We start from the raw sequence: 26,692 nt of genomic DNA, 5'->3' as shown, positions 1-26,692 counted from the left end.
GCGGGGGTGGGAGGACAGTGTGGTGTATGGGGGGGGGGGGGTGCCAAGTGCCGGCACAGGACGAGGTGGGCCGGCGTATGGGGCAGTACGCTGGAAGATACTGTGGGTAAAGTCGAGGGGAGGAAGGGGGCATTGGTGGCGGGATGAATGGGGTGGGACCGGGGGAAGTGAGGGGAGGGGCATTGGGCGGGGTGGGGGGTAGGGCTGGGGGGCAGATGCATTGGCGGGGTGGGAGCAGGGGAGGAGCAGTGGGGGGCAGCCTGCACTGAGCCGGGCGGGGGAGGACCCCCTACCGAGCTCGCGCTCTCTCTTTCTCTCTCTCTCCCCCCCTCGCAGGACTACAAGTCCCAGGCTGCCGCGCGGCGTGCGCTGTGCGCACGCGCACTAGGCCCGAGCCCCTGCGTGCGGTGCTGCTGGCTCTTGGCAGGTGGCAGCTCGGCCGTTAAACCGGAGCCGCGCGGAGCAGCCCCGCCCCCGTGCGTCGCGGGCCGCGCGGGCCCGGCAGGTAGAGTGGGGGGCGGGGCTGGGAGGAGCTGGTGCCCGCTGGGTGTGAGCGCTGAGGGAGAAGGTGTCGGGTGGGCGGGGAGCCGGTGCCCTGTGTGTGTCTGCGGGCGGGCGGGCGGGCGGGGAGCGAGTGCCCTGTGTGTGGGGGGGGGGGCAGGTGCCCTGTGTGGGGGGGCGGGCGGGGAGCCTGTGCCCTGTGGGGGGGGGCAGGTGCCCTGTGGGGGGGGGGCAGGTGGGGAGCCAGTTCCCTGCGGGGGGCAGGTGCCCTGTGGGGGGGGGGGCAGGTGGGGAGCCAGTTCCCTGCGGGGGGCAGGTGCCCTGTGCGGGGGGGGCAGGTGGGGAGCCAGTTCCCTGCGGGGGGCAGGTGCCCTGTGGGGCAGGTGGGGAGCCAGTTCCCTGCGGGGGGCAGGTGCCCTGTGCGGGGGGGGCAGGTGGGGAGCCAGTTCCCTGCGGGGGGCAGGTGCCCTGTGGGGGGGGGCAGGTGGGGAGCCAGTTCCCTGCGGGGGGCAGGTGCCCTGTGGGGGGGGGGCAGGTGGGGAGCCAGTTCCCTGCGGGGGGCAGGTGCTCTGTGGGGGGGGGGCAGGTGGGGAGCCAGTTCCCTGCGGGGGGCAGGTGCCCTGTGGGGGGGGGGCAGGTGGGGAGCCAGTTCCCTGCGGGGGGCAGGTGCCCTGTGGGGGGGGGGGCAGGTGGGGAGCCAGTTCCCTGCGGGGTGCAGGTGCCCTGTGGGGGGGGGCAGGTGGGGAGCCAGTTCCCTGCGGGGGGCAGGTGCCCGGTGGGGGGGGGCAGGTGGGGAGCCAGTTCCCTGCGGGGGGCAGGTGCCCTGTGGGGGGGGGCAGGGGGGGAGCCAGTTCCCTGCGGGGGGCAGGTGCCCTGTGGGGGGGGGCAGGCTGGGGAGCCAGTTCCCTGCGGGGGGCAGGTGCCCTATGGGGGGGGGCAGGCGGGGAGCCAGTTCCTTGGGGGGGGCAGGTGCCCTGTGAGGGAGGGGGCAGGCGGGGAGCCAGTGCCCTGGGGGCGGGCAGGTGCCCTGGGGGGGCAGGTGCCCTGTGGGGGGGGGCGGGCGGGGAGCTGGTGCCCTGCGTGGGGCGGGTGGCCCTTGGGGGATTGGGGCGGAGAGCTGGTGCCTTGCTGCAGGAGAGGGGCAGGCAGAGAGCCGGTTCCTCTGTGCCATGTGTCTGCTGCATTGCAATTCGGAGCAGAGCAAGTGTTTGTGTGGTGCCAGGCAGGCTGGATTGCTCTGGGGCAGCTTTCTGAGGCTCCATTCTGATGTAGCCTGTCACTGGGCTCTAGGTGATGGCAGCAAACATTGGTATGCCTGGCCTTGGGGCATGGTAATGGCTGGTGGGTGTGTGGGAGAGGTTATGGTGTGGCAGGGAATGGTGAGCTTGTCCGGTGGGCAGTAGGAGCTGGTCTGGGGAAGTGGCTCGTCTCATACGTGGTATCTAACCTGAGAAGGGGCCCATAGAGGTCTGGGTTGGAAAATTAAACACAAGTCTATGTAAATGATGCCCATAGGGGAGTGACTTATTTTCAAAAGCCCCTAAGTGATTGTGTTTAGTTTCAGGGTCTTGTGCTCCTTGGTCACTTGGGTATTTCTGAAAATTGCGTCCTTAGTTACTAGAATGGATAAACCTCTCTCTCCAGTTCGTGGGTTTTACTTATTTGATGACCCTCTGTAGGGTAAAGGTGTGGCCTGAGGTTTTGTTTCTTGAAAATGAAAGAATCCAATTTGACTTCCATGGCTGGCTTCAGCAAGTGCCCAGACCCTCTGACTTCGTCTTTCCTGTTGGTTTCAGAGGGAAAATCGTCCCACTTCTGAAATCCATGGCTGTGATGGTGAGACTGGTGTTTCTGATGGAGACATTCAAAATGCCTGTAACTCATGGGGATCGGCCTTTCGTTTCAGTTTCTGTTACCAAGGTTTGTTCTTCACTTCACCTCGGTCAGTGTTTATCTCCTGGATCATAAATGCTTGATATGTGCCTCAGTGGAGGTCAGTGTCTCCTCGCTGTGTCCCCTGTCCTGAAATGAGAAGTGCATGTGCCTTGGCAAATGGATTGAAAGGTCTTCTGATTGGTGCTTATGGAAGCTCTTTTGTACGGTTTGTAACAAAACTTGGTGGACCCCAGTAGCTGGGCCTCTTGTAGCAACAGGACTTGGGGGGGTGGGGCAAGGTGTTACCTTCCTCTTCCCTAATGGAAAACACACATTGCTGCCACACCGGGACATAATGTTCCTCTTCACCCCTTCTAGTGGAGCTTTATCTAAAAGGGCAGAGCCAAGAAATGACTATTTAACTTGAATTTCTGTTCTTAGAATCATAGGGTTAGAAAGGACCGCCAGGGTCATCTACTCTAGTCTAGCCCCCTGCCAAGAAGCAGGAGTTGTTGTGTCTAAACCATCCAAGACAGATGGCTCCAGCCTCCTTTTGAAAACCTCCAGGGATGGAGCTTCCACAATCTCCCTAGGCAGTCTCTTCTTACAGTTAGTGTTTCCTGAGATTTAATCTAAATCTGTTTGAACCCATTGCCTCTTGTCCTGCCCGCTGTGGCAAGAGAGAACAGCTTTTCTCCATCTTTTTTTTTCCCCCCATGGCAGCCTTTCAAGTATTTCATGTCTCCCCCTTAATCTCCTCTCTTCCAAACTAAACATCTTTCTTCATCTTTGATGGCTCCCACTTTCAGAGGCATCCAGAAGGATCCTCAGTCTGTCCTTACACAGACATCTCATAGGCAAGATAGTATATGTCATAGGCTCCTAGCAGATTGCTTGTTCCTGGCAATGTGGATTGAAATCAAGAAACAAATGTGGGCTGAATCTCAGGAAAGACTTCTGGAGAGTGAGGGCTGTTCTACACTACAGCTGTAAATCGACCTAAGTTACACTACTTCAGTTACGTAAGTTACATAACTGAAGTTGATGTAACTTAGGTCGACTTACACACAGCATGGTGTAGACACCGCTGTATGGGAGACGCTCTCCCGCTGACTTACCTTACTCTTCTCGAGGAGCTGGAGTACAGGAGTTGATGGGAGAGCACTCTGTCATTGACTTAGTGGGTCTTCACCTGATCTGCTAAATCGACACCACTGCATCGGTTGCAGAAGTGCCGATCTAGCCGTAAGTATAGACAAGTCTGAGATGTATCTGACTGGAGAACAGTCTCCTAAGGAAAGTGGAGGTAACCCCATCACTTAAAACTAGGACTAAGTACATACTTCCATAGGGACCAGTCCTGCACTGGCCCCCATGGGGTGGACTGACATAGGGCTTATATGGAAAACTCCATGAACATCTGAGTCTAGCCTTCTCAGAATAGCTTCCTGAGCTTGTGTGGCAGATGTATTAGTCACCATGCAGGGAGGTTGTGGGGGTTTCTCTTCATGGCAGGGCCTACCCAATGCTGAGGGATTTACTTTCCACTCTAAAAGCACATGGTTGCTGCTATCTTGCAGTAAGACCCCACTCTGACCTTTGCCCTCTGCCAGGCTACTGATAGAAAACTTTCTGCAAAGACTCTGTGGTAGCTGATAATTTCAGGTCTCTTTCCAGGTGATAGTCCAGCATTTGCACTAATAACATTCTAGCGTAATCAGTTTGTTTATAGGAACAACAGATCACAACAACTGAATTGCAATCCACCCTTCCTCTAATTTCCTATATTTTCTAGCTCCTGAAACACCTCCCCTTCTAGAAATATTCAGCATCCCAATAAAGTTAATATCAGTGGTTAAAGATACACATGTATCACATTAAGGTTATGTTTAAATGGCTTGGTGGTGAGGGGGAAGGGAAAGGGTGGTGCTTAAAATAAAATAATGTATGGTCAATATACAATGTGCTGCTAAATGTTGTTAAGTATAAGTATGTACCTTATTATGATCAGACACTCATTGAAATGTTTTAGTGTCAGTGACCTGAAACATCAAATAAAATCGCCCCCCCACCTCCACAAAAAACTCAATTCTGATGAATCCCGAGGGATTAAGTGCAACCTCCCCTGCTCCCCACCTCACTGTTGCCCGGATGTCTTCACTGGGGTTCTGTGATTAATTTTTCCAGTTGGATCCTCTCGCTCAGGCTGAGTGGGGAAGCCCCCGCAGCGAGACCTAGTGATCCTGTTTCTCTGTATGTTGCTAAGTACTAGTTGTGTATAGGGGAGTGAGTTCTAATTATGGATTTAGTGAGGTTTTGGGAGGTGAATGGGGTGCATTGAGATTGAACAGGTGTTTGGCAAACCCTCACTCCCAGTCACTCTGGTTAGACATGTCCTTGGTTTGAGAGAGGTGTTTTTTTTCCTCCAGAGCAATTCAGTTGCCTTGTGTGGTATCATCATTTCTGTTTATAGCAGGTTTCTGTGGGAGTCCTGAGTATCTTATGCATGTCACAGCTGCCCTCAGAGATTCCCTGAGAGCTCTGAACAAACAGCAAATAAGACTTCATGGGGTATCCTGGGAATCTGGGGGAGGGGACTTATGTCCTATATGTGGTAACCTCTTCTGATGATTGCTGGAGATACTGGAAAAGAGAAGGAATTACATAGGGAAGTTTGTAATGAGATGGGCAGAAAAGCTGGGGTGTAGCCTGCATTGTGCAGGAGGTTCAGTATCTGTTCAGGAGGCTATGGAGATGGCGTAATGTCTGTGGTCATTATTCAGGGGATACTGGTATAACTGTAACTTTAGTACTAATCCCAAAAGCACTTCATAACCATTAACTCTCTCAGCCCCCACTCCATGGGGAAGGTCAGTATTGTTCCATTTTATAGAAGGGAAAATGGATGCAGAGAAGAAGGGAAGTGCCCAAGGGCTCTCAGGGAATCACTGTCAGAGCTGTGATTTGGAACTCAGCATCTTCAGGCTCCCAGTACTTTGTCCAGATCACAAGATGATGCTGTCTGGAGATACTTGGATGATCTGCCTGCAGAGGGTGTGGCGAGGTGTGTACACAGTATTAGCTGCTGAAATCTTTCATCCAAGTTGAAGTTAATCCAACTAAAATACTTGTTTTTAAATCTCCTGCCGTCGCTTCTCTAGCCCAGGTGAGGTGACCCAACGGTTATGTGGTGACCTTTGTTGTAGCAACATTTTTAGCCATGCGTTGTGTCTTATAGAAAACAAGGAAATAGTCTCTACTGAAGATTTGACAATCAGGATGAAGTGTGATGTGACATGATACAGGGAGAGAGGACTTCAGGTGGGAGGAAGGGAGGTTTGCATAAAATGGTGAATGAGGCTGCTTGTTTTCCCAGGGTACACCTTGTGTGTGTCCTCTGTTTGAGGTCTACTTATGTAGATGTTAGGTTGGTGTGAGATAGTGACTGTGCTGCAGAGACTGGGGAAGAACTGGGTTTTTGGGGAGAGGGAATTTGTGTGATGTGGAAAGTTGGGAGACATTCTAGGCATAAGGGGATCCTGGAAGAAAGTGCAGATGCATTTGTGGGACAAAGCAAAGAAAGAAGCATCATGGGAATTGATATTATCTGGCACAAAAGCTAAACAGAATAATGGCAGGAGATGGGAAATGAGATATAAACAGGGGCAGTGATGATATCTGCCTGCAGGTAAACCTGGGTGAGTTTCTGCTCTCTGAAGTGATGAGCTTCAAGAGGTACCTGGTGTCTTGAACAAGCCTCAAGGCTTGTATTTGTGTTAGCAAATTTAGTGGCTGTTTAACAGCACCATTGTAACCAAATCTAGTGTAACTGGGTTTGTGCTGAAAAAGCCAGTAAATACACTTATGTAGACACAGTCCCTGTCTTTCCTGCTGCCTTGGAACAAATAGCCAAAGCAGTGCGTAAATGTCAGGAGTGAGTGTAGAAGCTGGATTACTCTGTGGCTGGATCTAACTGTAAGTTGGATGTGCCTGAAATAGAACAGTCTATATGGACTGCTTCAAGCTGGCTGGGGCTATTTTAAGTGCTATTAAACCTTGTGGCTGGCACATCTCGGGACACGGAGCGCTGAGGACTAAGGCAGTAGCACGGTAGGGACTTTCTCTCCTTCAGGCACTTTAACAGAGACAGCCGGTGCAGATTCCCTGCTGCCTGGGGAGTCCTTAGCAGGGTGGGGCTTGGGAAATCCAGACTGCTTCTTGCTGGGTCTTCCCATCTGGTTTGGGGATTAAGCGGGGGGAGAGCTGGATCTGTGCAATCAGACAAATCTGAGCACTTGCTAGAAATGGCTTTAGCGTCCATTTCCTTGGCGCACAGGTTGGCGAGCCAGCTCAGCAGCATGCTCTCATTCCAGCAGTGAAAACATGAAATTTCTTACTTTTGCAAAAAGTGCAGCCATTTTTGTTCACTCCTAATAACACCAGTTTTATAGAGTCAAACTTGAGAACTGGTGCATGGGCTAATTGTGACCAATTTGGTCAAATAGCTATTGCTGTTTCAGAACATACTTTTCTGATGTAATTTATAGCTGTAATTGTAGTCCTGTGCAAGGACACACAACTTTGCTAGGCTGTCACAACTTGATTGAGGACTGGTTCTCTGAGTTATGCATATGCTTTAAACAGCTCTATAGTCAGGGATGGTAGAAATAGCCATACACGTTCTGTATTCTAAGGATTAAAGACTCCTATTTTCTACAGAATGTAGCTTTCCTTTGGGGGGGAGGGGAAGCTTGTAACCCTTCTAGTCACAAGTTACTATCTAAATGTTACTGGCTCTCAGGAGTGAGTTGTCCCATTCTTCTCAATGATGAGTATCTAAATACTATCATTTTCTCTGCTGATTGTCCTTAGAGAAACTTCCATTATGGCTGAGTGCCATGCCCACCTGCCACCCTGGCGGTGATGATGGGCTCTTTGCATACTGTCATTGGGCTGCCCCTTGCTACTCTTGCATCAAATAACTAACACTTGTATCCCTTCAGCAATTAAAGTAAAACCTATGTGGCCAGTATGTCAGCTCCAAAGAGCTTCTGTGGAACAGAAGAAGGATTTTGTGCATTTTCATTAAATACCAGCAGTTCATTCTTGCTAATCTTTTATTAACTCTTTTGAATTAATCTCCTTGTCCCTTACAAAGAACTAGGAATATGACCAAGGAGAGCATAAATTACACAGAACATTTTAATTGCCATGCCGAATCAGATCATTATCAGCCTGTGGTAGGACACCACCAGTGGTCAGTGCGAGGAGCTTCATAGGAAGAGGAAAGGAGTGCTGTAGTAGCAGTTTATGGAATAACCTGCTCATAGGGAAGTATCTGACCTCCTGGCAGTGAGTGACTGGTTTAAGCCCTGATGCTCCAGGGCTGGTATCCCTTCCAAACTTTATCCTTGTTTAATCCTTAGTGTTGTAATTCAGGATAGTCTCATTAGCTATACAAAAGTTAATCCATTTTTGAATCCTCCTAAGCTTTTGGCCTCAGTGATAGCTAGTGGAGCTCACTGCCAGAAAATTAACTTGCACTGTGTGGAAAAGTATTTCCTTTGCTCGGTTTTGAATTTGCGACCTTTTAACTTCACAGTTGTATTAGAGTGGAAGAATAGGGCAAATAGAATAGCCTGATCTACCTTATCTATACCATTAATTGTTCTAGATCTTCTGTGTACCTTCTTAGTTGTCTCATCTTTAAAGTAAATAGCTGTCAATATGTCCACGTGGAAGTAGTTTCATACTGCTAATTGTTTTGCTGCCAGTCTCTAACGAAAGATCCCCGAGGAAGTCTGTATACAATTCTGTACATTTTGGAAAACTTATGGGCAGGTGTTTTTGATATACGTCTCCTTAGTCAGGTATTTCCATTGTTCTACCAATAAATTAAAACCAGCAGGATCTTATTAAAGGGGAAAAGGCAAAATGCCACATTTATTGTGAATACAGAAAGAATCATAGTAAGCAGTTAGTTATAGCTATACCAGTCCATTCAATTTCATATTTATTCACTCATTCATTCATACACACACACACGCACAGGTTCTGCAAGGTTGTTATCACAGTTACCAGCCATAGAGTTGCTCATGCCAAGCCACTGGCCAGGTGGCCTAGACGTGAGGAGGGAGCAGGGTCTTGTCAGATGGTCATCTGATGCTCCTGGAAGTTGGTTTGCAGAATCAGACCCCAAAGTTCTCACTTTCTAGAGTCCATTTTTATAGGAATTTCTTCCTGTGCCAGTCTGGGAATTGCTTCATCATGCTGCTGCTGAATCAATCAGCAGATGGCACATTCCTGATGGCTCCGTGCTGCCAGATGTTATCTTGTTCTTTCGTTCTCCCATTCTTGAGCCTGTTGGGTGGATTCCAGTCTGCCCTCCGGGGGTCCTCTCGTTATTTCCACTTCAGGCCTTCTTCAGCTGATGGACACTGGATTCTTAGGCTGGCACCTCCCTGATCATTCAGTTATTATCCACACCAAGCATACATCCTCTATCTCTATTTTAATCACAATTGTTAACAGAGCGAGATGAATACAGCAAAAGGGCAGGGAGTCTCTGGGTGCTGTTTCTGTTGTTACAGAGTATTGCTTTGAGTCTCTCTCTGTGTGAGTAGTTGTTGTTACAAAGAATTGCTTTGAGAACAGACTCTGTCTTAGAATGTACTAACACAATTAGCAGCTTGCAAGTTTCACACATAGAGGGAGAGAAACAGTACCAAAACCCAAGAGACCTCTTAATTATTAATACCCTGGAATTTAAACTATGGGGAATCAAACTCATATGTGATTTTAATACAGAACTTCTTTAATATGATCCAACACCATAAAGAAACCAAGCATTCATTGCAATGTCATCCAGTCAATGTTTCTCCCTCCCAAAGACAGGGAATCTGTTAAACTGTGGAGTGATGATGGTGTACTGTGTCTAAGCAATTCAAATGACCAAAAAGTGATTCAATCCTAACAAAATATGAAAGAGAAGGTTTAGTGAAAGTTAGAAATTGTGACCTCTTAATGCTCTCTGAAAAATTCTTAACACTTAAAGCTATATGCCTGAGAATTTTTTTTTATTAATATTAAGATTGTGAACTTATTCCTTCATGTGAAATATCTTCACAGGAACAGTGGAACATGCATGACTTAGAAAATCTCTTGAAAGGTGGTATAAATATTATTCCTAACTAAAATATTTTAACTAGTAACTTAATACTAGAAACTAAAACTTAGAAATGGAACTTTACTTTGGCCCTTCTTTACTGTAATATTACCCATGAAGTAACAGGTACCTGTGAAGTTTGCTGCTACATGTGCAAACCTATGAGAGGTCAAGTGCCTGCTCCAAACCACTGAATTTGATTTTCATGTGTAGGCTATATGGGGAGGAGAGCCAGTCAGATAAAAGATGGTGAAGGAGATCTGGATGGGAGGCAGCACATGAGAAGTGGGTTTTAAGGAGGCATATGAGGTGAAAGAGGATGCTTGGTGGACAAGAAATAGAAGAGGTTCAAGCATAAAAGAAGGTAGGGAAGCAGAGAGCAGGTGGAGGAGATCAAGGGAGGAGTAGGTAATGAGAGGAAGGGATGAGGTTATGCCCCACATGGAAGGGGAGGCCAAGCAGTTTGAATACAGTGTGGCAAAAGACAGGCAGCCACTGCGGGATCTAGAAGGGAGTGATGGAGACAGTGGAAGAAAAGGAAGATGGGTTTTGCAACAGCTCTTTGGCTGGCCTGGAGGTGAAGGTGAGAGTGGAGATAATCCCCTGGTTCATTCCTTGCTCTTCCTTGTACTTTTATGAATGTTGATTATGCAAATTAGAAGCCATGTTGTGTATTGCTAACGGTATAATTGTTTAATCTTCTATGTTGAGGTCTTGAAAAGATCTTGTATTTAATAGAAATGGATGTGTAAAGAGGTGAGAGGCTTGAAAATGAATTAATACTTAACCATGATATGTACGCTTGGTTCTGTTTGTAAAGATATAAAATACAGATATGTTTCATTGTCATTCATATTGTGTGTTAATAGTTATTATATTTTTGTTACAAACTTAGATGAACACTTTCAAATATGGGTGCCTAAAGTTAGTCACGTAATCCAAATGGCCTGATTTCTTTTCAAAGGTGATGAACACCCAACTCTTATTGACTTTGCTTTGATGTAGGTCTCTACTTTTTAGGGATGTGTTTGAAAACTTTGTCCTGTGTGACTTGAAACTTGCATCAGGATGAGTTAGGGCTTCACGTATAAATAGTGTAGGTGGGATTTTCAAAAGCAGTTTGTAGTGGCCTAATTCTAGTCCCTGATTGGGTCTGTCTAGGACAGAATCCTCCCAAACACCACCCACTACACAAACTTTTTTTAAATTCATGTGCCAGAAAATGCAACTGCATTTTCTGGAATCATCAGTCCTCTAAAAGACTGAAAATGTTCTTCTACTGAAAGCTTCTGTGTCTGCAATAGAACCCACTTTTAAAATGCCATACGTTTCATTATTCAAAAAGGTTCAAAGTGCAACTTTATGTTGAATGATTAACAAACCTGACAAAATATAAAACTTTACAGGCAACAGCAAGACTTGCTATGGCCTTGTAAGGGATAAAGAATTAACAGATGCTGTAGATTGGTGCTTACTGCTTAATATGGCTTTAAGAATTCATTACCAATCAGCTATGCTTAACAAAACAACAAGCTTTAGGGCTGTGGGTGTATGGAGAACATACTGCGCTGTCAAATGCAGCTCCAGAAGCCATCCTCTTTCTGCCTTTGCTACTGTACAATGTGCCAGGCAGGCTGAGGAGAGTTCAGTAGCTTCACTTGCAGCCTAATATGGTCTCTGTAAGGGCATACTTTTCATACATTCTTGGCTGCAGCACATGTGCTGTGGCAGGCTTGTGTGTCTAGGTTATCTACCTCTCTTGCATTTACCTTACTTTTTAAAGGAAAAAAGGAGGCGAAAAAAGGAGAAATCTGTGAGGCGGAGCTTCTTTGCGCAGAAGTATAACTAAGGTCCATCTACTCTGCCGCGCCCCCCCCCCCCCCCCCCCCCCGCCATTGGCAGCAAGTCTCAGAGCCTGGGTTGGCTGATTTGTGCTGAAGGGCTGAAAATAGCAGTGTAGACATTCAGGCTCAGTCTGGAGCCCAGTCTTTGAAACCTCACTGGGTTTCAAAGCCTGGGCTGCAGCCTGAGTGGGAATGTCTACACTGCTATCTGGAGCCCCATCGTGCGAAACCCCCAGTCAGGGGTGGCTCTACCAATTTTGCCACCCCAAGCAGTCACCGCCGAACTGCCGCTGCCGCAACAGTGGTGGAGCTGTTGCCGAAAGCCGCTGCGGTGGGAAGAGCGGCGGAGCTGCCGCTGAATTGCCACCGCGGGACACGGACTGCCGCCCCGTTCAAAATGCCGCCCCAAGCACCTGCTTGGAAAGCTGGGGCCTGGAGCTGGCCCTGCCCCCGGTGAGTTGACCAGGGCTGTGACTCTCGCCGCCATGGGGGTGTGTTGGGGGTGGGGTGTTAATGTATCTGTACCACAAGATTAAAGTGACAGGTGCTACTCTTCCTTTTTCACTTAACTGTGGCTGTGCTTTTGCACCGAATCCTGCCTGCTGGCATATTCTGGTTTAACTGTAGCAGCTCAGCTCACAGTTGCTTTCTTAAGATTTTGGGCTGTGTGAAAGCGTTCACTGTGCTCTCCCATGAAGTTATCACCAGATTACTGAAAGCAGAGACGGTTGAGTCTGAGGCTCTCCTTTCTACAGCACTGGACAGCATGTCTCCGCATAAGTGCGAACACAGACTTTACGCTTTTAATACTTTCAATGAGGAAGAGTCACATTGTTTAGGAGGCTACCAACTGACTGAGCAGCTTGAAACAGCTGCTTTGGTGATGGGTCAGTGGGGGGGAAAAAAAGCCGAAGAGTTCTTAAAGCAGAAAGTGTGTTCCCCATCCCCATGTACTTGGCTAACTCAGATGGCTCCATTGAGTCTGTTCAACCTGTCCAACCTCAGCCCAGCTTGGATCCAGTTGCAAGGAGAAGGTTCCGAAGGTGTTATGAGTACCTCAGGAGAGGAGGTTTACATGTTTGCTGCTAATAAGTGGGTCCCTGCCTTGCATGTCAACCAAGCTATAATATCCAATGGGAGAATTCAGATTTCCATGCTTTTGGAACTTATCTTTTCCCACCTTTCTTCTGCTCAGCTGAGAGAGATGCAAGAGCCTGCTCCCAGCAGCAGGGAGACATGAGGCTTCCTCTCTTTAGCCAGGCACAAGATGGTTATGGGTGCATGTCCTGCAGCAACTGACCTGTTAAATCCTTGGCTTCTAATAAGGTCAATCCGATTGTGACATGGCTGTCAGTCCCCTAGGAAGTGGGCTAAGCCACTCTCAGCTCTGTGACTGTTGAATGGCTAGACTTGAAATCACCAACTAGTCTAATGGTGACCCTAGAAGTCACCATGGCAGCTCCCTGAGGGATGTTCTGTAGCTTTTGTGGGGCGCTTATACAATGGGAGTTGGCTGGTGAGAAGAAAAACTGTTGATGTAGGTGAAGTTTGGAATTGTTCCAGAAATGGCTTGGAGTGTTGCCTATGGCTTGGAGTGTTGCCTACAGCTTGGGTTCGGGTGGAGAACTAGTTCTCAGACTGCTGCTCTGCTGGGGAAATACTCTGGAGTGAATTTTGTTGGCTTATTAACTTGTGGAGGGCCAAGTTACCAGCGATAACAGGAAGAGAAAAATGGCTAAAGTCTCTAACTACTATTGGTGTTAATTTAATGGTGGTGGTTATTGCTCTTCTTGCTTTTCTTGTGTAGCGTTCTCGTGCCTTTGTGTAATAGCTGACTGTTAGCCTCCTCTGTGCTTAAGGTTATGGAGCAGTTTCCAATGTATTACTGCTCAAACTTTCTGAAAACATCTTGTGGCTGAAACTTCCTATGCTTTCTCTTGTCAAACTTCAAAAGTCACCCTCAAGCAGAGTCCCTTCTGCCTCGCTTTTGTTAAGGCAGAATGGGGTGGAAGTAGGGTTTCTAGTCACTATTAAACAGGGCTACAAAAGTGGCTGAAGTTGGAAACCTAGCCTGTTTCAATCCTCAAACTGCCACACACCACCTGTGACTTAAAAAGTTAAACAGCTTGCCCAGAGCCTCCATTCCCTGGTCATAAAACAGGGGATAGTTCCACTTTCCTACTTCATGGGGTGTTGAGAATAAACAATGTGATACTTGCCTATGATGGTGATGGGGACCATATAAATGCAAGAGCTGGTGCGTTTGCTCAATTTGAAGAGGAAGAAAATAAAGTGAATGGAAAAATTGCCTCTGTGTGCGCTTCTTGGGGGTTTGCCAAACGCTTCTGACGTGTGCTGTACAAATTCATAGCATGCTCTGACTTGCCGTAGAAGGGCCATGGGCTGCTGCTTTAACTTACTGTGGTTCTCCTAGCAGTGGGTACCAGGCTGGTTGGAGATGGAAGTAAATGCTATCTGTAATTCTCTCTTCCTCCCCTGCCTTCCTTTTCCCCATTGTAGCCTTGGGCTCAGTGTGAGTGAAAATATGAGCTAATCAAAAGATACGATCAGAAATTCCCAATACAGGTTGAGCAAGGACCTCCCATGGGGCTTCTCTGCTCCTTGAGTCTCTCCCATTGCACTGTGATCGGGAGAGGGAAGGGGCTGCCAGTCTGGCAAATACATAGCTTAAAACACCTTGTGAGCCCAAGAGGTTATGAACAATACACACTGCATCGTGTGGTGGAGTTAAGGGCTTAGTTCTTTACATTTTCTGCCTCTTGGTGACTTTTTTTTTTTTTTTTTTTTACTGCAGTTAATTTGTACATACTGTGCTACTCGCTCTGTGTGCTGTGGGTAAGGGGAAGAAGGTGCTGTAGTGACAGAGGCATGTAGTCTGTTCTGGGCAGGCTTCAAGATGCACTGACTAAGAGGAGGAAGTTGGGGAAATAAACTTTGCCACCAGCATGCACTGTTACTTCCTTGGGCAATGTAATCTTTAGAGGAACCATCCAGCACATATTGTGGATTGGGCCCGGTACTTGTGGGAGACCTCACGTTGGTTGGTATCCTGGTTTTGGACTTGGGACCACAGAGGAAAGGTTCTGCATCCCCTGAGCTATCTAAACCCCTGGTGTCACTGAGGCTGACATGAACTGTCCTGCTTTTGCCACATTCTGTAGTGTCTGAAATAGCTCCATCCTGCCCCAGGTTCCTTTCTCCAGAAGCAGCTAGCCTGCAGGCTCCCTTTAAGATCCCCTCATAGTAGATACAGCAGACGTAGTCACAAATACCCCCATACCAAGCAAGGGTGGGAAGACCCTTTGTATGGATGTTCTAAACAGATATTTAAAATCTTCTCCGGTGGGAAAGCTGTTGGCTTGAGAGAAGTGTTTCCTTCGTAGCTGGCATACACGGAGCATGGGGAGACATTGAGAGTGGTGATCTATCTTCTGAGCATTGCATTCTGTCTCTGTTGCAGAATTAAATGGCTTCAGCCCAGCCCTATGGGCATGAGTCTGTAGCGCCCTCTAGCTTTGAAGGATAGATCATTCACAGAAGGGAATGTTACGGTGGACTGTGCACTTGGAAGGTGGGCCTCGGAGAGTGAACCACGCTGCTGTGGCTGTTGGCCATAAAGTATATTCCTTTGGCGGGTATTGTTCTGGTGAAGACTATGAGACTCTGCGGCAGATTGATGTCCACGTATTTAATGCAGGTAAGAGCACTCCATCCTTGCGGCTGTCGTGGGCTGGCAGAGGCTGGAATTCCCATGCCTCAGTTATCAGGTTATATTGTCAAACTCTCATTTCTCTTGACTGTTGCTGCAGTATGCAGGTCAAATATGAGACATGCGCACCACTGGTGCTCAGCTTGGAGAGCACTGATCCTTGTGAATTGCAGTCTTCTCCCCTATAAAACACATAGCACTGAAGCAAGAGGGTTCTTAACCCTTTCTATATAAAAATCCAAACCCTTTTATCCTGTCTAATGGAATATGGATGTTTTCATTATTCATATACATGTATGGTTTTTTAACTCCTGCTCAGCTCTTGACCTCAATGACCCCTTGTGGCAATGAGTGCCACAGGCTAAGTGGGTGCTATGTAAAAATATTTCCTAGTAGCAATTTTCTAAATATATTGCTTTGTTGCTTTTCAATTTCACTGAATGTCCCCTTGTTTTCCTCTTATTATGAAAAGGTAGATAGAAGCGCCTGGTTTCCTTTTTCCTATGCCATTTGTTGTTTTGGATGTTGTCACATCTTGTACATTATTTGCTTCCTTTCTAAACAATCCCAATCTTAGGAATCTCTCTTCATGTGAAAGTGTTTGTGCCTCTAATCACTTTCCTTATCAATGTCTAACCTCCCCTCCACTGAGAACAGAACTGAAAACAGTATGCTAGGAGATGGTAGGCTGTGGCATTGATTTATATGGTGGCATTATAATCTGTGTTACTTTCTGTTTCATTCCTTATGCATCCTGACATCTTGTCTGCTCTTCTGGTTGCTGCACATAGCATAGAGATTTTGAGAGTCCCACAACTTAGAACCAGTAATGTCCAAGAGTAGTTCAAATTATTCCTTCCAATGACTATTACCTTGCATTTGCCTTCAGTGAATTTTATGCTGCCCATTCACCTAGCTTTGTTGGGTCCATCTGAGGTTCCATACAAATGTCTCTAGCCTTGACTTATCTAAAGAACTGTGGTCTCATATGTTGTCATGTCACTTCTCTCCCCCTCTTCCTGCTCATGGTAATTCTATATCTAATCATTTCACCTGATAGACCAGTGAATCTAGCCTCAGTAACAGGTAAAATTCCAAGGAACTCCGCTAAACGTAGGTACAGTAACTTCATTCTTAAATTCCTTTAGAATCCTTGAATATACCATCTGATCCGAGGGGCTATGCTGTTCTTCAACTGATTAGTCTCTCCAGACCTTACTCTCTGACATCTGTCTGATAGTGTCACGCGTCTATTACCTGAATAGAATTGGCTGGAGTAGTTGTCTCCTCTGACACCCTGCGTGATGAAATCTGATGCAGAGAAATCACTCAGCTTCTCTGCAACGTCCTCGGATACTCCCTGGTGGGCCAGCAGACCCAACAGTATCTACAGAGGATTTCATATTAGTGTTATCTGTAGCTACTGCTGTTCAAATTCAATTAAGGCTTTTTACTTGCTTACCAGAGTACCCCCACAATGAGCTGCAGAATAACTGCTAGTGGTTCTATCCACATATATGCATGCTCACTCCATAGGTTCACTTGTGTGGCAGCCTGACACCTGGTGTGAACTGGGCAAGCCAGCAAAGTAACAATCTGGGGCTTCTGCTTTCAGTGTCTCTGCGCTGGACCAAGCTGCCGCCAGTGTGGACAAACAGCCGGGACCACGTGAGGGAGGTGCCCTATATGAGGTATGGGCATTCAGCTGTGCTGATTGACGATACCATCTACATATGGGGAGGCCGTAACGACACTGAGGGAGCCTGCAATGTTCTCTACGCCTTTGATGTCAGTAAGTGCCAGATTTTCGCCCTTCCCCACCTTGAGTGCTCTTGGAGACAATACTGCCCTCCCCATGGTTTCATGGCAGTAGTGTTGTGCTCCCCCAGTAGGTGTCCCCATGAAGTGATGGCTGCGGTTTGCTCTTTAGAGAAACACTGCAAGAGGCTGGGAAACTGCCTTTTACTTGGAGCATGTGAGAGATGGGATCTCTGGCTAGCTTAGCAGCATTGGATGTATTTGCATGTTTGACTCTGTGTTGCTTTTGAACTAGGAATGACAGCTATTTAGCTCTTTTCTAATGGGAAATTAGAATTAATTAGACTCTTGAATGCTTTGAGTTCCCTTTTGTCTTAACTAAAATCATAGTTCTTCCTTCTTGTGAAAAACAACTCTGCATAACGATTGCTGGAAAAAGTTTGAGGGCGAGTGAGCTCTTGAAGAGGGTGGATGCTCCAGGAGAGGGAAGCTGTTCTTCTGTGCAGCCCTTAATGCCATGTGGGAGCAAAGACAAAAGCAGGAACAGGATACAGAAGTTGTAGTGAGTAAGAGGGGGGGCGGCAGTAAGCAGGTCTGGTCAGAGCTGGGTGGAGCCTGGAAGGTAAGGAAGAGGCACTTCAGCACAGTGAGGAAGCAATGAAGGGATCTGAGTGGGCTTGATGGGTGTTGGGTGACTTGCAGCTGGTGGGGCAGATCAGAACTAGGGCATCAGGGAATAGGTGAAGAGAGATTTCAGAAGAATGGCAAAGGGGATGTGGAGGCAAGTAGGATTCACGGACCGAAGAGAAATAGGCTCTCGGGGTGAAATTAGAGGGATATTAGTTGCCTACCCCTTTTGAGGTCTGGAGGGAATGGCTTGCTGCATGGGCTCTTTACTTAGGCTGCTGTTGGAGCTCTCTCTCTTCTGACAAGCCCAGCTGGAGAGGGCAGCCCTAGCAAACCATTGCAGACACAAAGGGCCTGAGGCAGCTGGCCCTATGCAGCTGCTGGCTAAAGCCGTTTAGGAGTAGTGTTAAGTGAAAACTGATGGAAAGGCCCCAGGCTTCTGTCCTAGTCCAAAACCCTGCCCAGTCTTCCATGCACATGTGCCAGTTCCTCTCCAAGCCTGGAAAGTGGGCACTGCTAATCCTGCTTCATGCAGAGGAAGTGATGGAAGCCCCATTGGGTGAGTCACTTTAGATTGCACAAAGCCCTGAGGACTGCTGCAGGGTATAGGCCTGCTCTGACGAGTGGGGGTGCAGGTGTGGACTAGATCAGGTGTCCTAAGTGTCTCTATCTCTGATTTCTGATATTGTTCTTGGCTGGGCTTTTTATGATATCACATGACTGGCTTTGGAAGTGGCCCCAAGCATGGCTGGAATTCTGGTGGGAGCAATGCTCACTTTCCCTTTCTGCTTACTGTCTCTGTAGTGCTTTCACTGACCTTCCAGCAGGCCCCTTCATTCAGCTCCAGCTGGAGTCTGGGCAGATAACTATGGCTGGAGGCCAAGTTCAGAGAAGTTCTTGTTTCTTGGAGAATGTTGAGCAGATCCCAATTTTGCCACTTCCTGAAATAAGCACTGCTGCTGGCTGCTAGCAGCACTGAGGGGATCTCCTGCTGCTCCAAGGCTTATCTGTGCTTGTCAGTGGGGTCCCGGGACAGGTGCCTGCATGAGATTGGCAGTGACTCTCACTGGCTCCGTTTCACATTGCTCTGCATGGAGAATGTGTTTAACTGGGCATGGAGACTCCCCTGAATGGAGTCAGTCCCCAAAGCTTGCAGACCAAGGAGCACTTCACAGAGAGAGAGCTGAATAAAATGACTGGGGCAGGTGGACTTGTGGGAAAGGAGAACAGAGGGGCAGCAAGGTGGAAACTCTGGAGGGATGGGAAAAGGTGCAAGTGAGGAAGGGTGAACAGGAGGGGGACAAGTACTGTAATGATGGAAAGAGCAGATAATTCAGGGAGAGGGGCTCCCTTGCTCATGACAGTGGCTCTTGGAGTAAATCCACTGACGCAAGCAAGTGGGAAATGCCTTTGACCCTCTGAGAAGGTTCTAGAGTGCTGCATACTTCAGCCACCTAAGGCAGCCAGCATCTCAAATGCTGCCCCCATGCTTACTGTTACTACAAAGTTCTGTGCAGCCTGGTGACTGAAAATATGCAACTGCACAATTGAGGAGCTGCTCAAATGAGCTTTACATCAATAGAAAATTAAAGGCTCCCTAAGGGGTACTGTGCTGACTGGGGGTACTCGGGTTGTTAAAAACATATTCGGAATGGCTGCAGAATTCAGCATCACTGTCACAGGAATCGGCAGGCCTTGCCACAGAATTTAGGTCCCACAAGACCCCTGTCTGTGGAAGCCCTGGCAGGTGGCCTGGCCTTAGAGAGCTTCCCACCAGCACTCATGGCGGATGGCCCATGTACAATATCAACAGTTCCAGTCTTTGGCATGGACGTAGGGGGAAGGGGATGGCTTCCTCCTTTGGGAGGTGGTGGCCTTTATTTCCTTGGAAGGATGTCCTCCTAAGAACTGTTCCCATTCAGCCTCCCATCCCCAAGTCTGCTGTTTGGTGTCTGCTCTTAACATCCATTGTCTCTGTATTTTAGACAATCACAAATGGTTCACGCCCAAGGTCTCTGGAATGGTCCCAGGAGCGAGAGATGGGCACTCGGCTTGTGTCCTCGGAAAGACCATGTATATCTTCGGAGGCTATGAGCAGCTGGTAGGTGGTCTCTGGCATAACGTGTCTGTCTGTCTGGAGAAGTCTGGCAACACCTGAGGAACCCCCTACTCTCTAACAGCTTGTCCTGGTAACCAGAATACTACTACTGGCACAACAGAGGAACACCCATATTTAAGACCGCTGAACCATAAGCGTGAGAAGTAGGGTGTGCTGCAGTTTTATGCGGGGGCACTGGCCCCACTCCCCAGCCACTGGCTCTGTGCGTAAAACCTGGGGGTGCTTCGTGCGCCTATGCCCTGATCCCGGGCCTCTGCCCATACTCCATTCCCCAGCCCCTCACCTCATCTCACCTGGGGCTCAGGTCTCAGCTGCTGGCTTCATGCCCGGGGCTCTGCTCCTGGGGCCCTGGCCACCGGTCCTGCTCCCTAGCTGCTGGCCCCATGCCTGGCTCCCCGCTCAGTAGGGGCTCCAGTCCCAGGGCCTGGCCCCAGGGCTGGGGGTCTGCTCTTGGCCCACATGTGGGGTCCCGGCTGCTGGCCCCTGCCCAGGGCTCTGCTCCTGGCCCCATGCCTGCCCCCACCTGTGACCTCGGCCCCCTTACCGCTCTCCGGGTCCCCTGCTCCCAGCGTCAGTGTGGAGGCGGGGCGGGAGGACAGGGGTAAGGGAGCTGACTTTCAGCACCTCCACTGCTACAAATGTTCCAGCACCACTGTGCTGAACACTTTCCAGCATAATCCCCTTGTTTTAGTTCCTGATAACTTGGCCAAATTTCAGGAGTTACAGCTGAAATGTTTTAGGCTTGGTCTGTGCGTCATGTGGAATATTTCGGGGTGGGGGGGGAATAAGCAAAAACAATTAGCTTGTTCTTGACAACAAATTGAGCAGCTCAAAGGTTTGGAGCCAAGTCTCTAAATTGACATCTGTTCTAGGGTCAAAGGGAAAGATACCCTGTGAAAATCCACTTCGATTTGGCCAAGATTCGAGCCATGGAAAATTGCCATTTGTATTTGTACAGTAGAACTTATTCTGTGCAGCTTAACTCTCTGAACGTTCTGTCTGCCACAGATATGCCCCAAGCCTTGCTGAGTTCCCCAGGAGAATATCGAAGTACTGTTAGCCTAAGGGCAGTTGTGCAGGTCCTCTGGCTCCTAGACTAGCACAATTGTATTCATCTTGTTTTGGCTAACAGTAGTTCTGTCCTTGTTTAGCAAGTTCTCATACTTCTACCCTTGGAGGTAGGCAAGTATGATTCTCCCCTTGGCCCCTCCCCCATTTTACAGATGAGATTGCATGAGCTCACTTCTGGCAGAACTGGAAATAGCAACCAGGTATTTCATGTTGGACACAAGTCTTGATTACTTAGACACACTGCTGCTCAGAATGAGTATGCCAACTGTATATGCTTGGCTATGTGTAATGCTAGCAAATGTGTTTTCTTCCCCCACTGTAAAGGCTGGCCAGTTAGATAACAGCTTGCTACTGCTACTAGGTTTCAGAGTAACAGCCGTGTACTCCTTTTCTTACTGCTACTAGCTAGCAGAGTTAGTCCAGCCCTTTGAGCTAGAGGATTATGCAGTGGATCTGATGATCCTGGATTCAAACCGGCTAATGATCTATGTGTAGGGGTCACTACAGTTGCATATGGAACTTGTGGGTCTCTGTTTATAAAACTCCTACGAAATTACATACAAAGCCCATTAGTGTCATGAAGTTAAGCACTTACATTAGGAATTGCCAGAATTAATGTTGCCTGGGCTACTTTGGTTCTGCCCGTTTGTGCATGTGCATTATGATGCAGTCTTTAACTATGTGATCACTATCTCTTGTCTGCAGGACCTTTTCCTCCTCATTGCACAGGATGGACAGTGAATGAGCCTATTGTCTTAAAATCGTTGCCTCACTTGTAGCAAAAGTTAGAATGTGATACTGAATGAGCTATGGAGTTGCAGGAAGAGCTAGGATACCCTTGTACTTAAGGAACTGGTCTGGGACCCAGGAGAAACAAGCTTTGCCACAGATTTCCCATGTGGCAGTGGACATATTGCTCTCACTAGGATTTTCACAGACAGTGGGGACCTGACTTTCAGAAGTGCTGAGCACTCAAAACTGCCATTTGAACTGTGTGGGAGCTGTGGGTGCTTAGCATCTCTGAAAAATCTAGCGGTAGGCATTTCGAGCTGGGCACCCAAAAGTAGTGAATAGTTGTGCAGCTATTGGCTGGAGACTCTCTGGTTTGCAAAGCACTCTGATATTATGGTGATGAGCACCAGAGAAAAGCCCAGGAGGCAATTAATAGTTGTTCCAAATCCAGTATGGGCTGTGAATGATGTCCAGTAAACAAGGCCTGGGTCCACCTGCTGAATGATAGGGGATAAGAAATCCTGGGCAGTTGCCTCATTCCCAGAAGCTGTCCATCCTGTGCACCGAATGAGTTTTACATCAGACGTGAGTCAGTGGACTTCCAGTTTCCAGAGGATATTCCAGGTCTCTAGGCCATGTTAGTGTCCTGAAGGCCATGAGGTCCTGGTCTGCCTAACGATTGGGTAATTGGGCTCTCTTCCAGGCTGACTGCTTCTCAAATGACATCCACAAGTTGGATACCAGCAACATGATGTGGACTCTAATCTCAGCGAAGGTCAGTGTCTGTTTATCCCTTTGGCCCATGTCGAACCCTTCACCTCTGCTACCCTTCAGGGATATTGCATATACCTGCTGTGTCACTTCTGTCTCACTTGGTTGGAACCTGCAGGAGCGTAAGTTCTCTGTGGGCTGGCTGCTCATCTCTAAACTGGGCCACCCAATCCCAGTTAAATCATCTCCTGGGGTAATCTGCATTTTCACTGGCTTTACTTACTAGGAGCCTGTGTTGTTCCAGGGCACACCAGCTCGCTGGAGAGACTTCCACTCGGCCACCATCATTGGGACAAAGATGTATGTATTTGGTGGCAGAGCAGATCGCTTTGGGCCCTTTCACTCCAACAATGAGATCTACTGTAACCGAATTAAAGTGTTTGACACTGAAACAAACTCCTGGCTGGACTCCCCTCCTACTCCATTGCTCCCTGAAGGCAGGAGGAGCCACTCGGCATGTGAGTTGTCTCACTCCAGGGAACATGGGGCAAGGAAGGGCTTAGGACTCCTTAGGCCAAATGGGAAGAAGTAGAGGTGTGCGCAGCCTTCCTGGTCTGCTAGGAGAGTGAAAGGAGTGTCTAGTTCTCTGGGTAGAAGGGGGGATGGCAGGGGATGCACAATGACACGTGTGTCCTGCTGGAAAGCAGATGCATGATGTAATCCTGTGCAGGTGAAGAACCGCGCATGCTGCCTCAAACGTGAAGAGGGCATGTTGGAAGGGAAGTAACTGGGACCTCTTTCCTTTATATTTGTGGCTGTTGGGAGGCTGGCACAAGCTTGGTTCTGTCCTGTGTGTGCTGATGTTTCTCCTTGCTCCCTGCAGTTGGCTACAATGGGGAGTTATATATATTTGGTGGCTACAATGCACGTTTGAACAGACATTTCCATGATCTCTGGAAATTTGATCCAGGTATTTAGACTCAAACTTTTCTCACTTTATTTGTAGTGTGATAGTGCCCAAGGTTGTTGGTTGTGATCAGAGCCCCCTTATGCTGGATGTGATACACTCATCCTGGAAGACGCTGTCCAGGCCCCAAAGAGCTTGTGAATACCCACACACAAATACATAGATACACACTATCAATGATCTGGCAGTGAAATGCCATTCTTTGACATTGCTAGTGTAAATCAGCTTGTGACTTTTTCATAGTGCTGGCTTCAAATCGCTTTGCTGGAAACAAGTGAAGTAATGCAGACATGCACTTCCAGCTAGAAAAGAGAAGTCTGATTCACCCTCTGTGGCAGTACGCTGCACTCTGTCCAGAAACTAGATAATCTAAAGAAGGAAACTTCAGCAAGGAAGCTAAGGAAAAGTGGTGGGTTCCCCTAGAGAGTGTGGAACATGGGGGAGATCCTGGCTTCAGCAGGGGGAAGCCATTCACTTTGAACTCTAGCCTGACCCCTCCTAACACCCCAGCCCCCTGCTACTTTGATACCAAAAGACTTAATTCTGCGGACCAAGAGGAAGAGAGCCAGGAAGTAGAGGTCAGCCCATGACTATGGGCAAATCTCTGCAGTGTGTCTCACGTCCCCCATCTGTAGAAAAGGATGATGCTGTCCTACCTCCTGGGGAATCATGAGGCTGGATTAATATTTGCTAAGTGCTTGGAGCACTTGAAGGCCTATAGAAGTGCTAAGTGCTTGTCTGGGGGATAGTAACGCTCAGTCTGCTTTCCTCAGAGACAGATCTGTGGGCTAATGAGTGTGCTGCTGAACAGGGTTAATATCTGCAATTTCTTGAATGGGTTCGACATTTTCAGGAGCCCCAGCAAAACATCCATTCAAAGCTGTTTGTCCTTGCTATCCTATTAAATGGGGACTCTGCAGCCTTCAGTCTCCTGTTCAGCAGTCCCTTGTCACAGCTGCCCTCTCTTCAAATGGGCATATGTGTCACTCTTTGGGAATGGCTCTGCACTCAGGGCAGCTGTCAGCAGGTGGCAGTGCATCCATGTGCACCCTTCAAGAGAAGATGCTGAAGAGTTGTTTCAGGAGAAAGACGGACCGGGAAGGGATGGTGGCCAGTCTCTTGCTCATGATCATCTTCCCACCCCCATTTCCAAATGCAGCCGGAGCCTGTTCTCTGGCAAACATGAACCAAGCCCATCCCTGCAGTTCTGAACCAAAACAGCTTGGGCCTGTGTAGAGAGACTGGCTTTGTTTCTGCTGGATATAGCATTCTGTTGCTTCACATGGGAGGGGAAAGGGGCTGAAAGTTGTTTTTCCTGCCTGAATCACCAAAGGTGAGTTTGGCAGGCTGGGTGGATAAGCTCAGATCTTCCTCGGGTCCAGTACTGATGGAGAGCATGTACGTGACTTTGATGCACTATCCTCAAGAGACTCCACAATGCTGGTCACGCTGTGCTGACTCCCAGAAATTGTGTTTGAGCTCAATGAGAACCTTCCCTCTGCACCTGGAATAAAGGCCTTCTGAATGCAGTGTCCACAGAGGAATGCTCCTCTTTTCATGGTGGGAGGGGGCATGGGGAGGCTGCTCTTTACATCTGGTAGAGTTCTGGGACCAGCATGGCAGATCCCTGTGTTTGATGCACTGTATTGTTTAACACTTGGTAGTCTGCCTACGACTTGGGCTTGTAAATATTTGTAACTCGGGCTGTTCGGGGTTTGCTCAGTCTCTGTGCTGAGCCCTGGGCCCGGTCTCCTTTTCCTGTGACAGACTTGTGGGTTTTTCCTCAGTATCTTTTTCCTGGAAGAAGATCGACCCCAAGGGGAAAGGGCCATGCCCTCGCCGCAGGCAGTGCTGCTGTAGAGTGGGGGACAAGATCATCCTATTTGGGGGCACCAGGTGAGTACTGGGTCAGGGGCACCCTGGTGGAGGGTTCCTGCTTTGAGTTGTTTCCCCTGGATTCCCTTCAATCCCAGGCTGCAGTTAGTTCCTCTTTCTTCACATAAAAGGGATTAAATGAAGCCATCCTCCTTCCTAGCCCCATGGGGATTGCACATCTCAGCCAGATAACTCAGGACTTTTGAACAGAGGCAAAAGGTTGGTTGTCTTCAGTCACTGTTGGTGTTAAGGTTCAGATGCCCTGAGGAGGCTGACAAGAGGTGGTTTATCAGACTGGGGCATTGTCTGGGAGGAGACTGAACAAGGAGAATGTGAGTAGAGGTGGCATAGGTGGCCCTCCAAACCTCTCTTGTATCCCCGGACAACTGAGCGTCCCCTTCATTTCCACACCCCACCTGCCTGTGACTGCTCCCTCGTCTCGAGCAGGGGTTGTTAATGTATGTGTTGTGGGGTTCTGGGCCTGGGCAAAGAAGATCTCTGCGCTAACACACATCTTTGGCTCATCACACCAAGATTCTGTTTGAACTTTGAGCCATAGATGGCTTATCAGAATGGAGATCTTCTCTACCTGCTAGGATCTTCCCTGTCTCCCCCCATACACTCCCTCCCTGCTCACCCCTCCTCCACATAGTCACACCCCATATTACACTGTCCTATGACATAAACAAGGACTCTTCTACCAACAAACACTGTGAAATCAGTTTGCTTGCTTGCGTGTCAACCTGTCCAGTTACATCCTTAAAAGCAAGGAATTGGCCAGTTAAGTGAACCACCTTTTTAACTTCTTATCCCCCACGTGACTCTCGCTGACCAAGCACCTCTGCAAGGAGCTTCTTTGTATCTGCCAGTGTTTAAAACCCACCCGATTCCTCTAACTCGTACTAAGGCACCAGCACTGTGCTATCCCCCATGGAACCCCTCAGCTAGCACTGTGCTATTCCTCCCTCCTCCCCCGCCCCCCGCCATACTCAGGTGCCCCCAAGGTAGGTCTGTCTGGCCAAAGCACCAAGAGGCTCTGTAGCCTTTAGTGGAAGGATGAGGACTGAATCCTCATCGGTATGTGCCAAGCCCTGACTCCTCCCTCCCCACTAGTATCTATTGGATCAGTTCATGTGAGACTTTCTGCCCTTGGCACCATGCAGATGATATCCCAGTACTGCATTCTTGCTGGGTCTGGCCTTGGCAACATGCACTTGGAACAAAGAAAAGCAGATTCCTTCCCATTCTGCTGCAACTGCAAAGTTGAAATTGCCCCCAAGGTTTCCTCCATGTGGATACAGGGCACCTTGGTGCCCTGTGGTCATTGTCTCTGTGTTAATGGCCTCTCATAGACTTTAGGGCCAGAAGGGAGCACCATGATCATCTAGTCTGACCTCTCTGAGAAGTGGTGACAAGTTCCAGGTCATCTCCTTCTCCAAAGAGGGGAGAAAAAATTCCAAGCATCTTTGTACATCACTCAGAAGCAAAAGGACACACTTTCTCCCTTTGTCCGCTCTCAAAGCATGGTCTAGTGGTCAGCAGAGTACTGGAAGTCACAACTTCTGGGTCCTAGTACAGGCCTGTCACTGACTCACTCTTACCTCACCATGCCTCCATTTCTTCAGTAAAATAAGGGTAATGAACTAACCTTTTGGGAAGGCAGGTGGTGTGCACCACAGCTGTAAAGCACAGGAGAGCCCTGAGTGAAAGGGGTTAT

The 26,692-nt window shown here is 48.5% G+C and overlaps 1 protein-coding gene across 12 annotated transcripts in view; it reads left to right on the top strand.

Moving 5' to 3' along the window:
* The first annotated feature begins 340 nt into the window (after positions 1–340).
* The window catches only part of KLHDC3 (kelch domain containing 3), a 35,586-nt gene continuing 9,234 nt past the window's right edge, over positions 341–26,692 (top strand). For 4 of the 12 annotated variants that reach the window (XR_006290000.1, XR_006290001.1, XR_006289999.1 and 1 more), the window contains exons 1-9: positions 352–505; positions 2,298–2,421; positions 14,867–15,103; positions 16,731–16,907; positions 19,486–19,601; positions 22,126–22,197; positions 22,438–22,651; positions 23,017–23,103; positions 24,888–24,996. Coding sequence is in view for 9 of the 12 variants with exons in the window: in XM_043544178.1 (XP_043400113.1) it covers positions 14,950–15,103; positions 16,731–16,907; positions 19,486–19,601; positions 22,126–22,197; positions 22,438–22,651; positions 23,017–23,103; positions 24,888–24,996 (929 nt within the window). In the remaining 3 variants the exon portion in view is untranslated. Of the gene's footprint in view, positions 506–1,788; positions 1,811–2,297; positions 2,444–14,866; positions 15,104–16,730; positions 16,908–19,485; positions 19,602–22,125; positions 22,198–22,437; positions 22,652–23,016; positions 23,104–24,887; positions 24,997–26,692 lie in introns of those variants that run through there. The other 8 variants (XM_043544182.1, XM_043544180.1, XM_037896292.2 and 5 more) reach the window with 7 other exon arrangements.

This window comes from Chelonia mydas, chromosome 3 (assembly GCF_015237465.2).
Source record: "Chelonia mydas isolate rCheMyd1 chromosome 3, rCheMyd1.pri.v2, whole genome shotgun sequence".
Lineage (NCBI taxonomy): Eukaryota > Metazoa > Chordata > Testudines > Cheloniidae > Chelonia > Chelonia mydas.
Note: the sequence above shows the minus strand (reverse complement) of the source record. Positions and strands in the feature narration are given on the sequence as shown.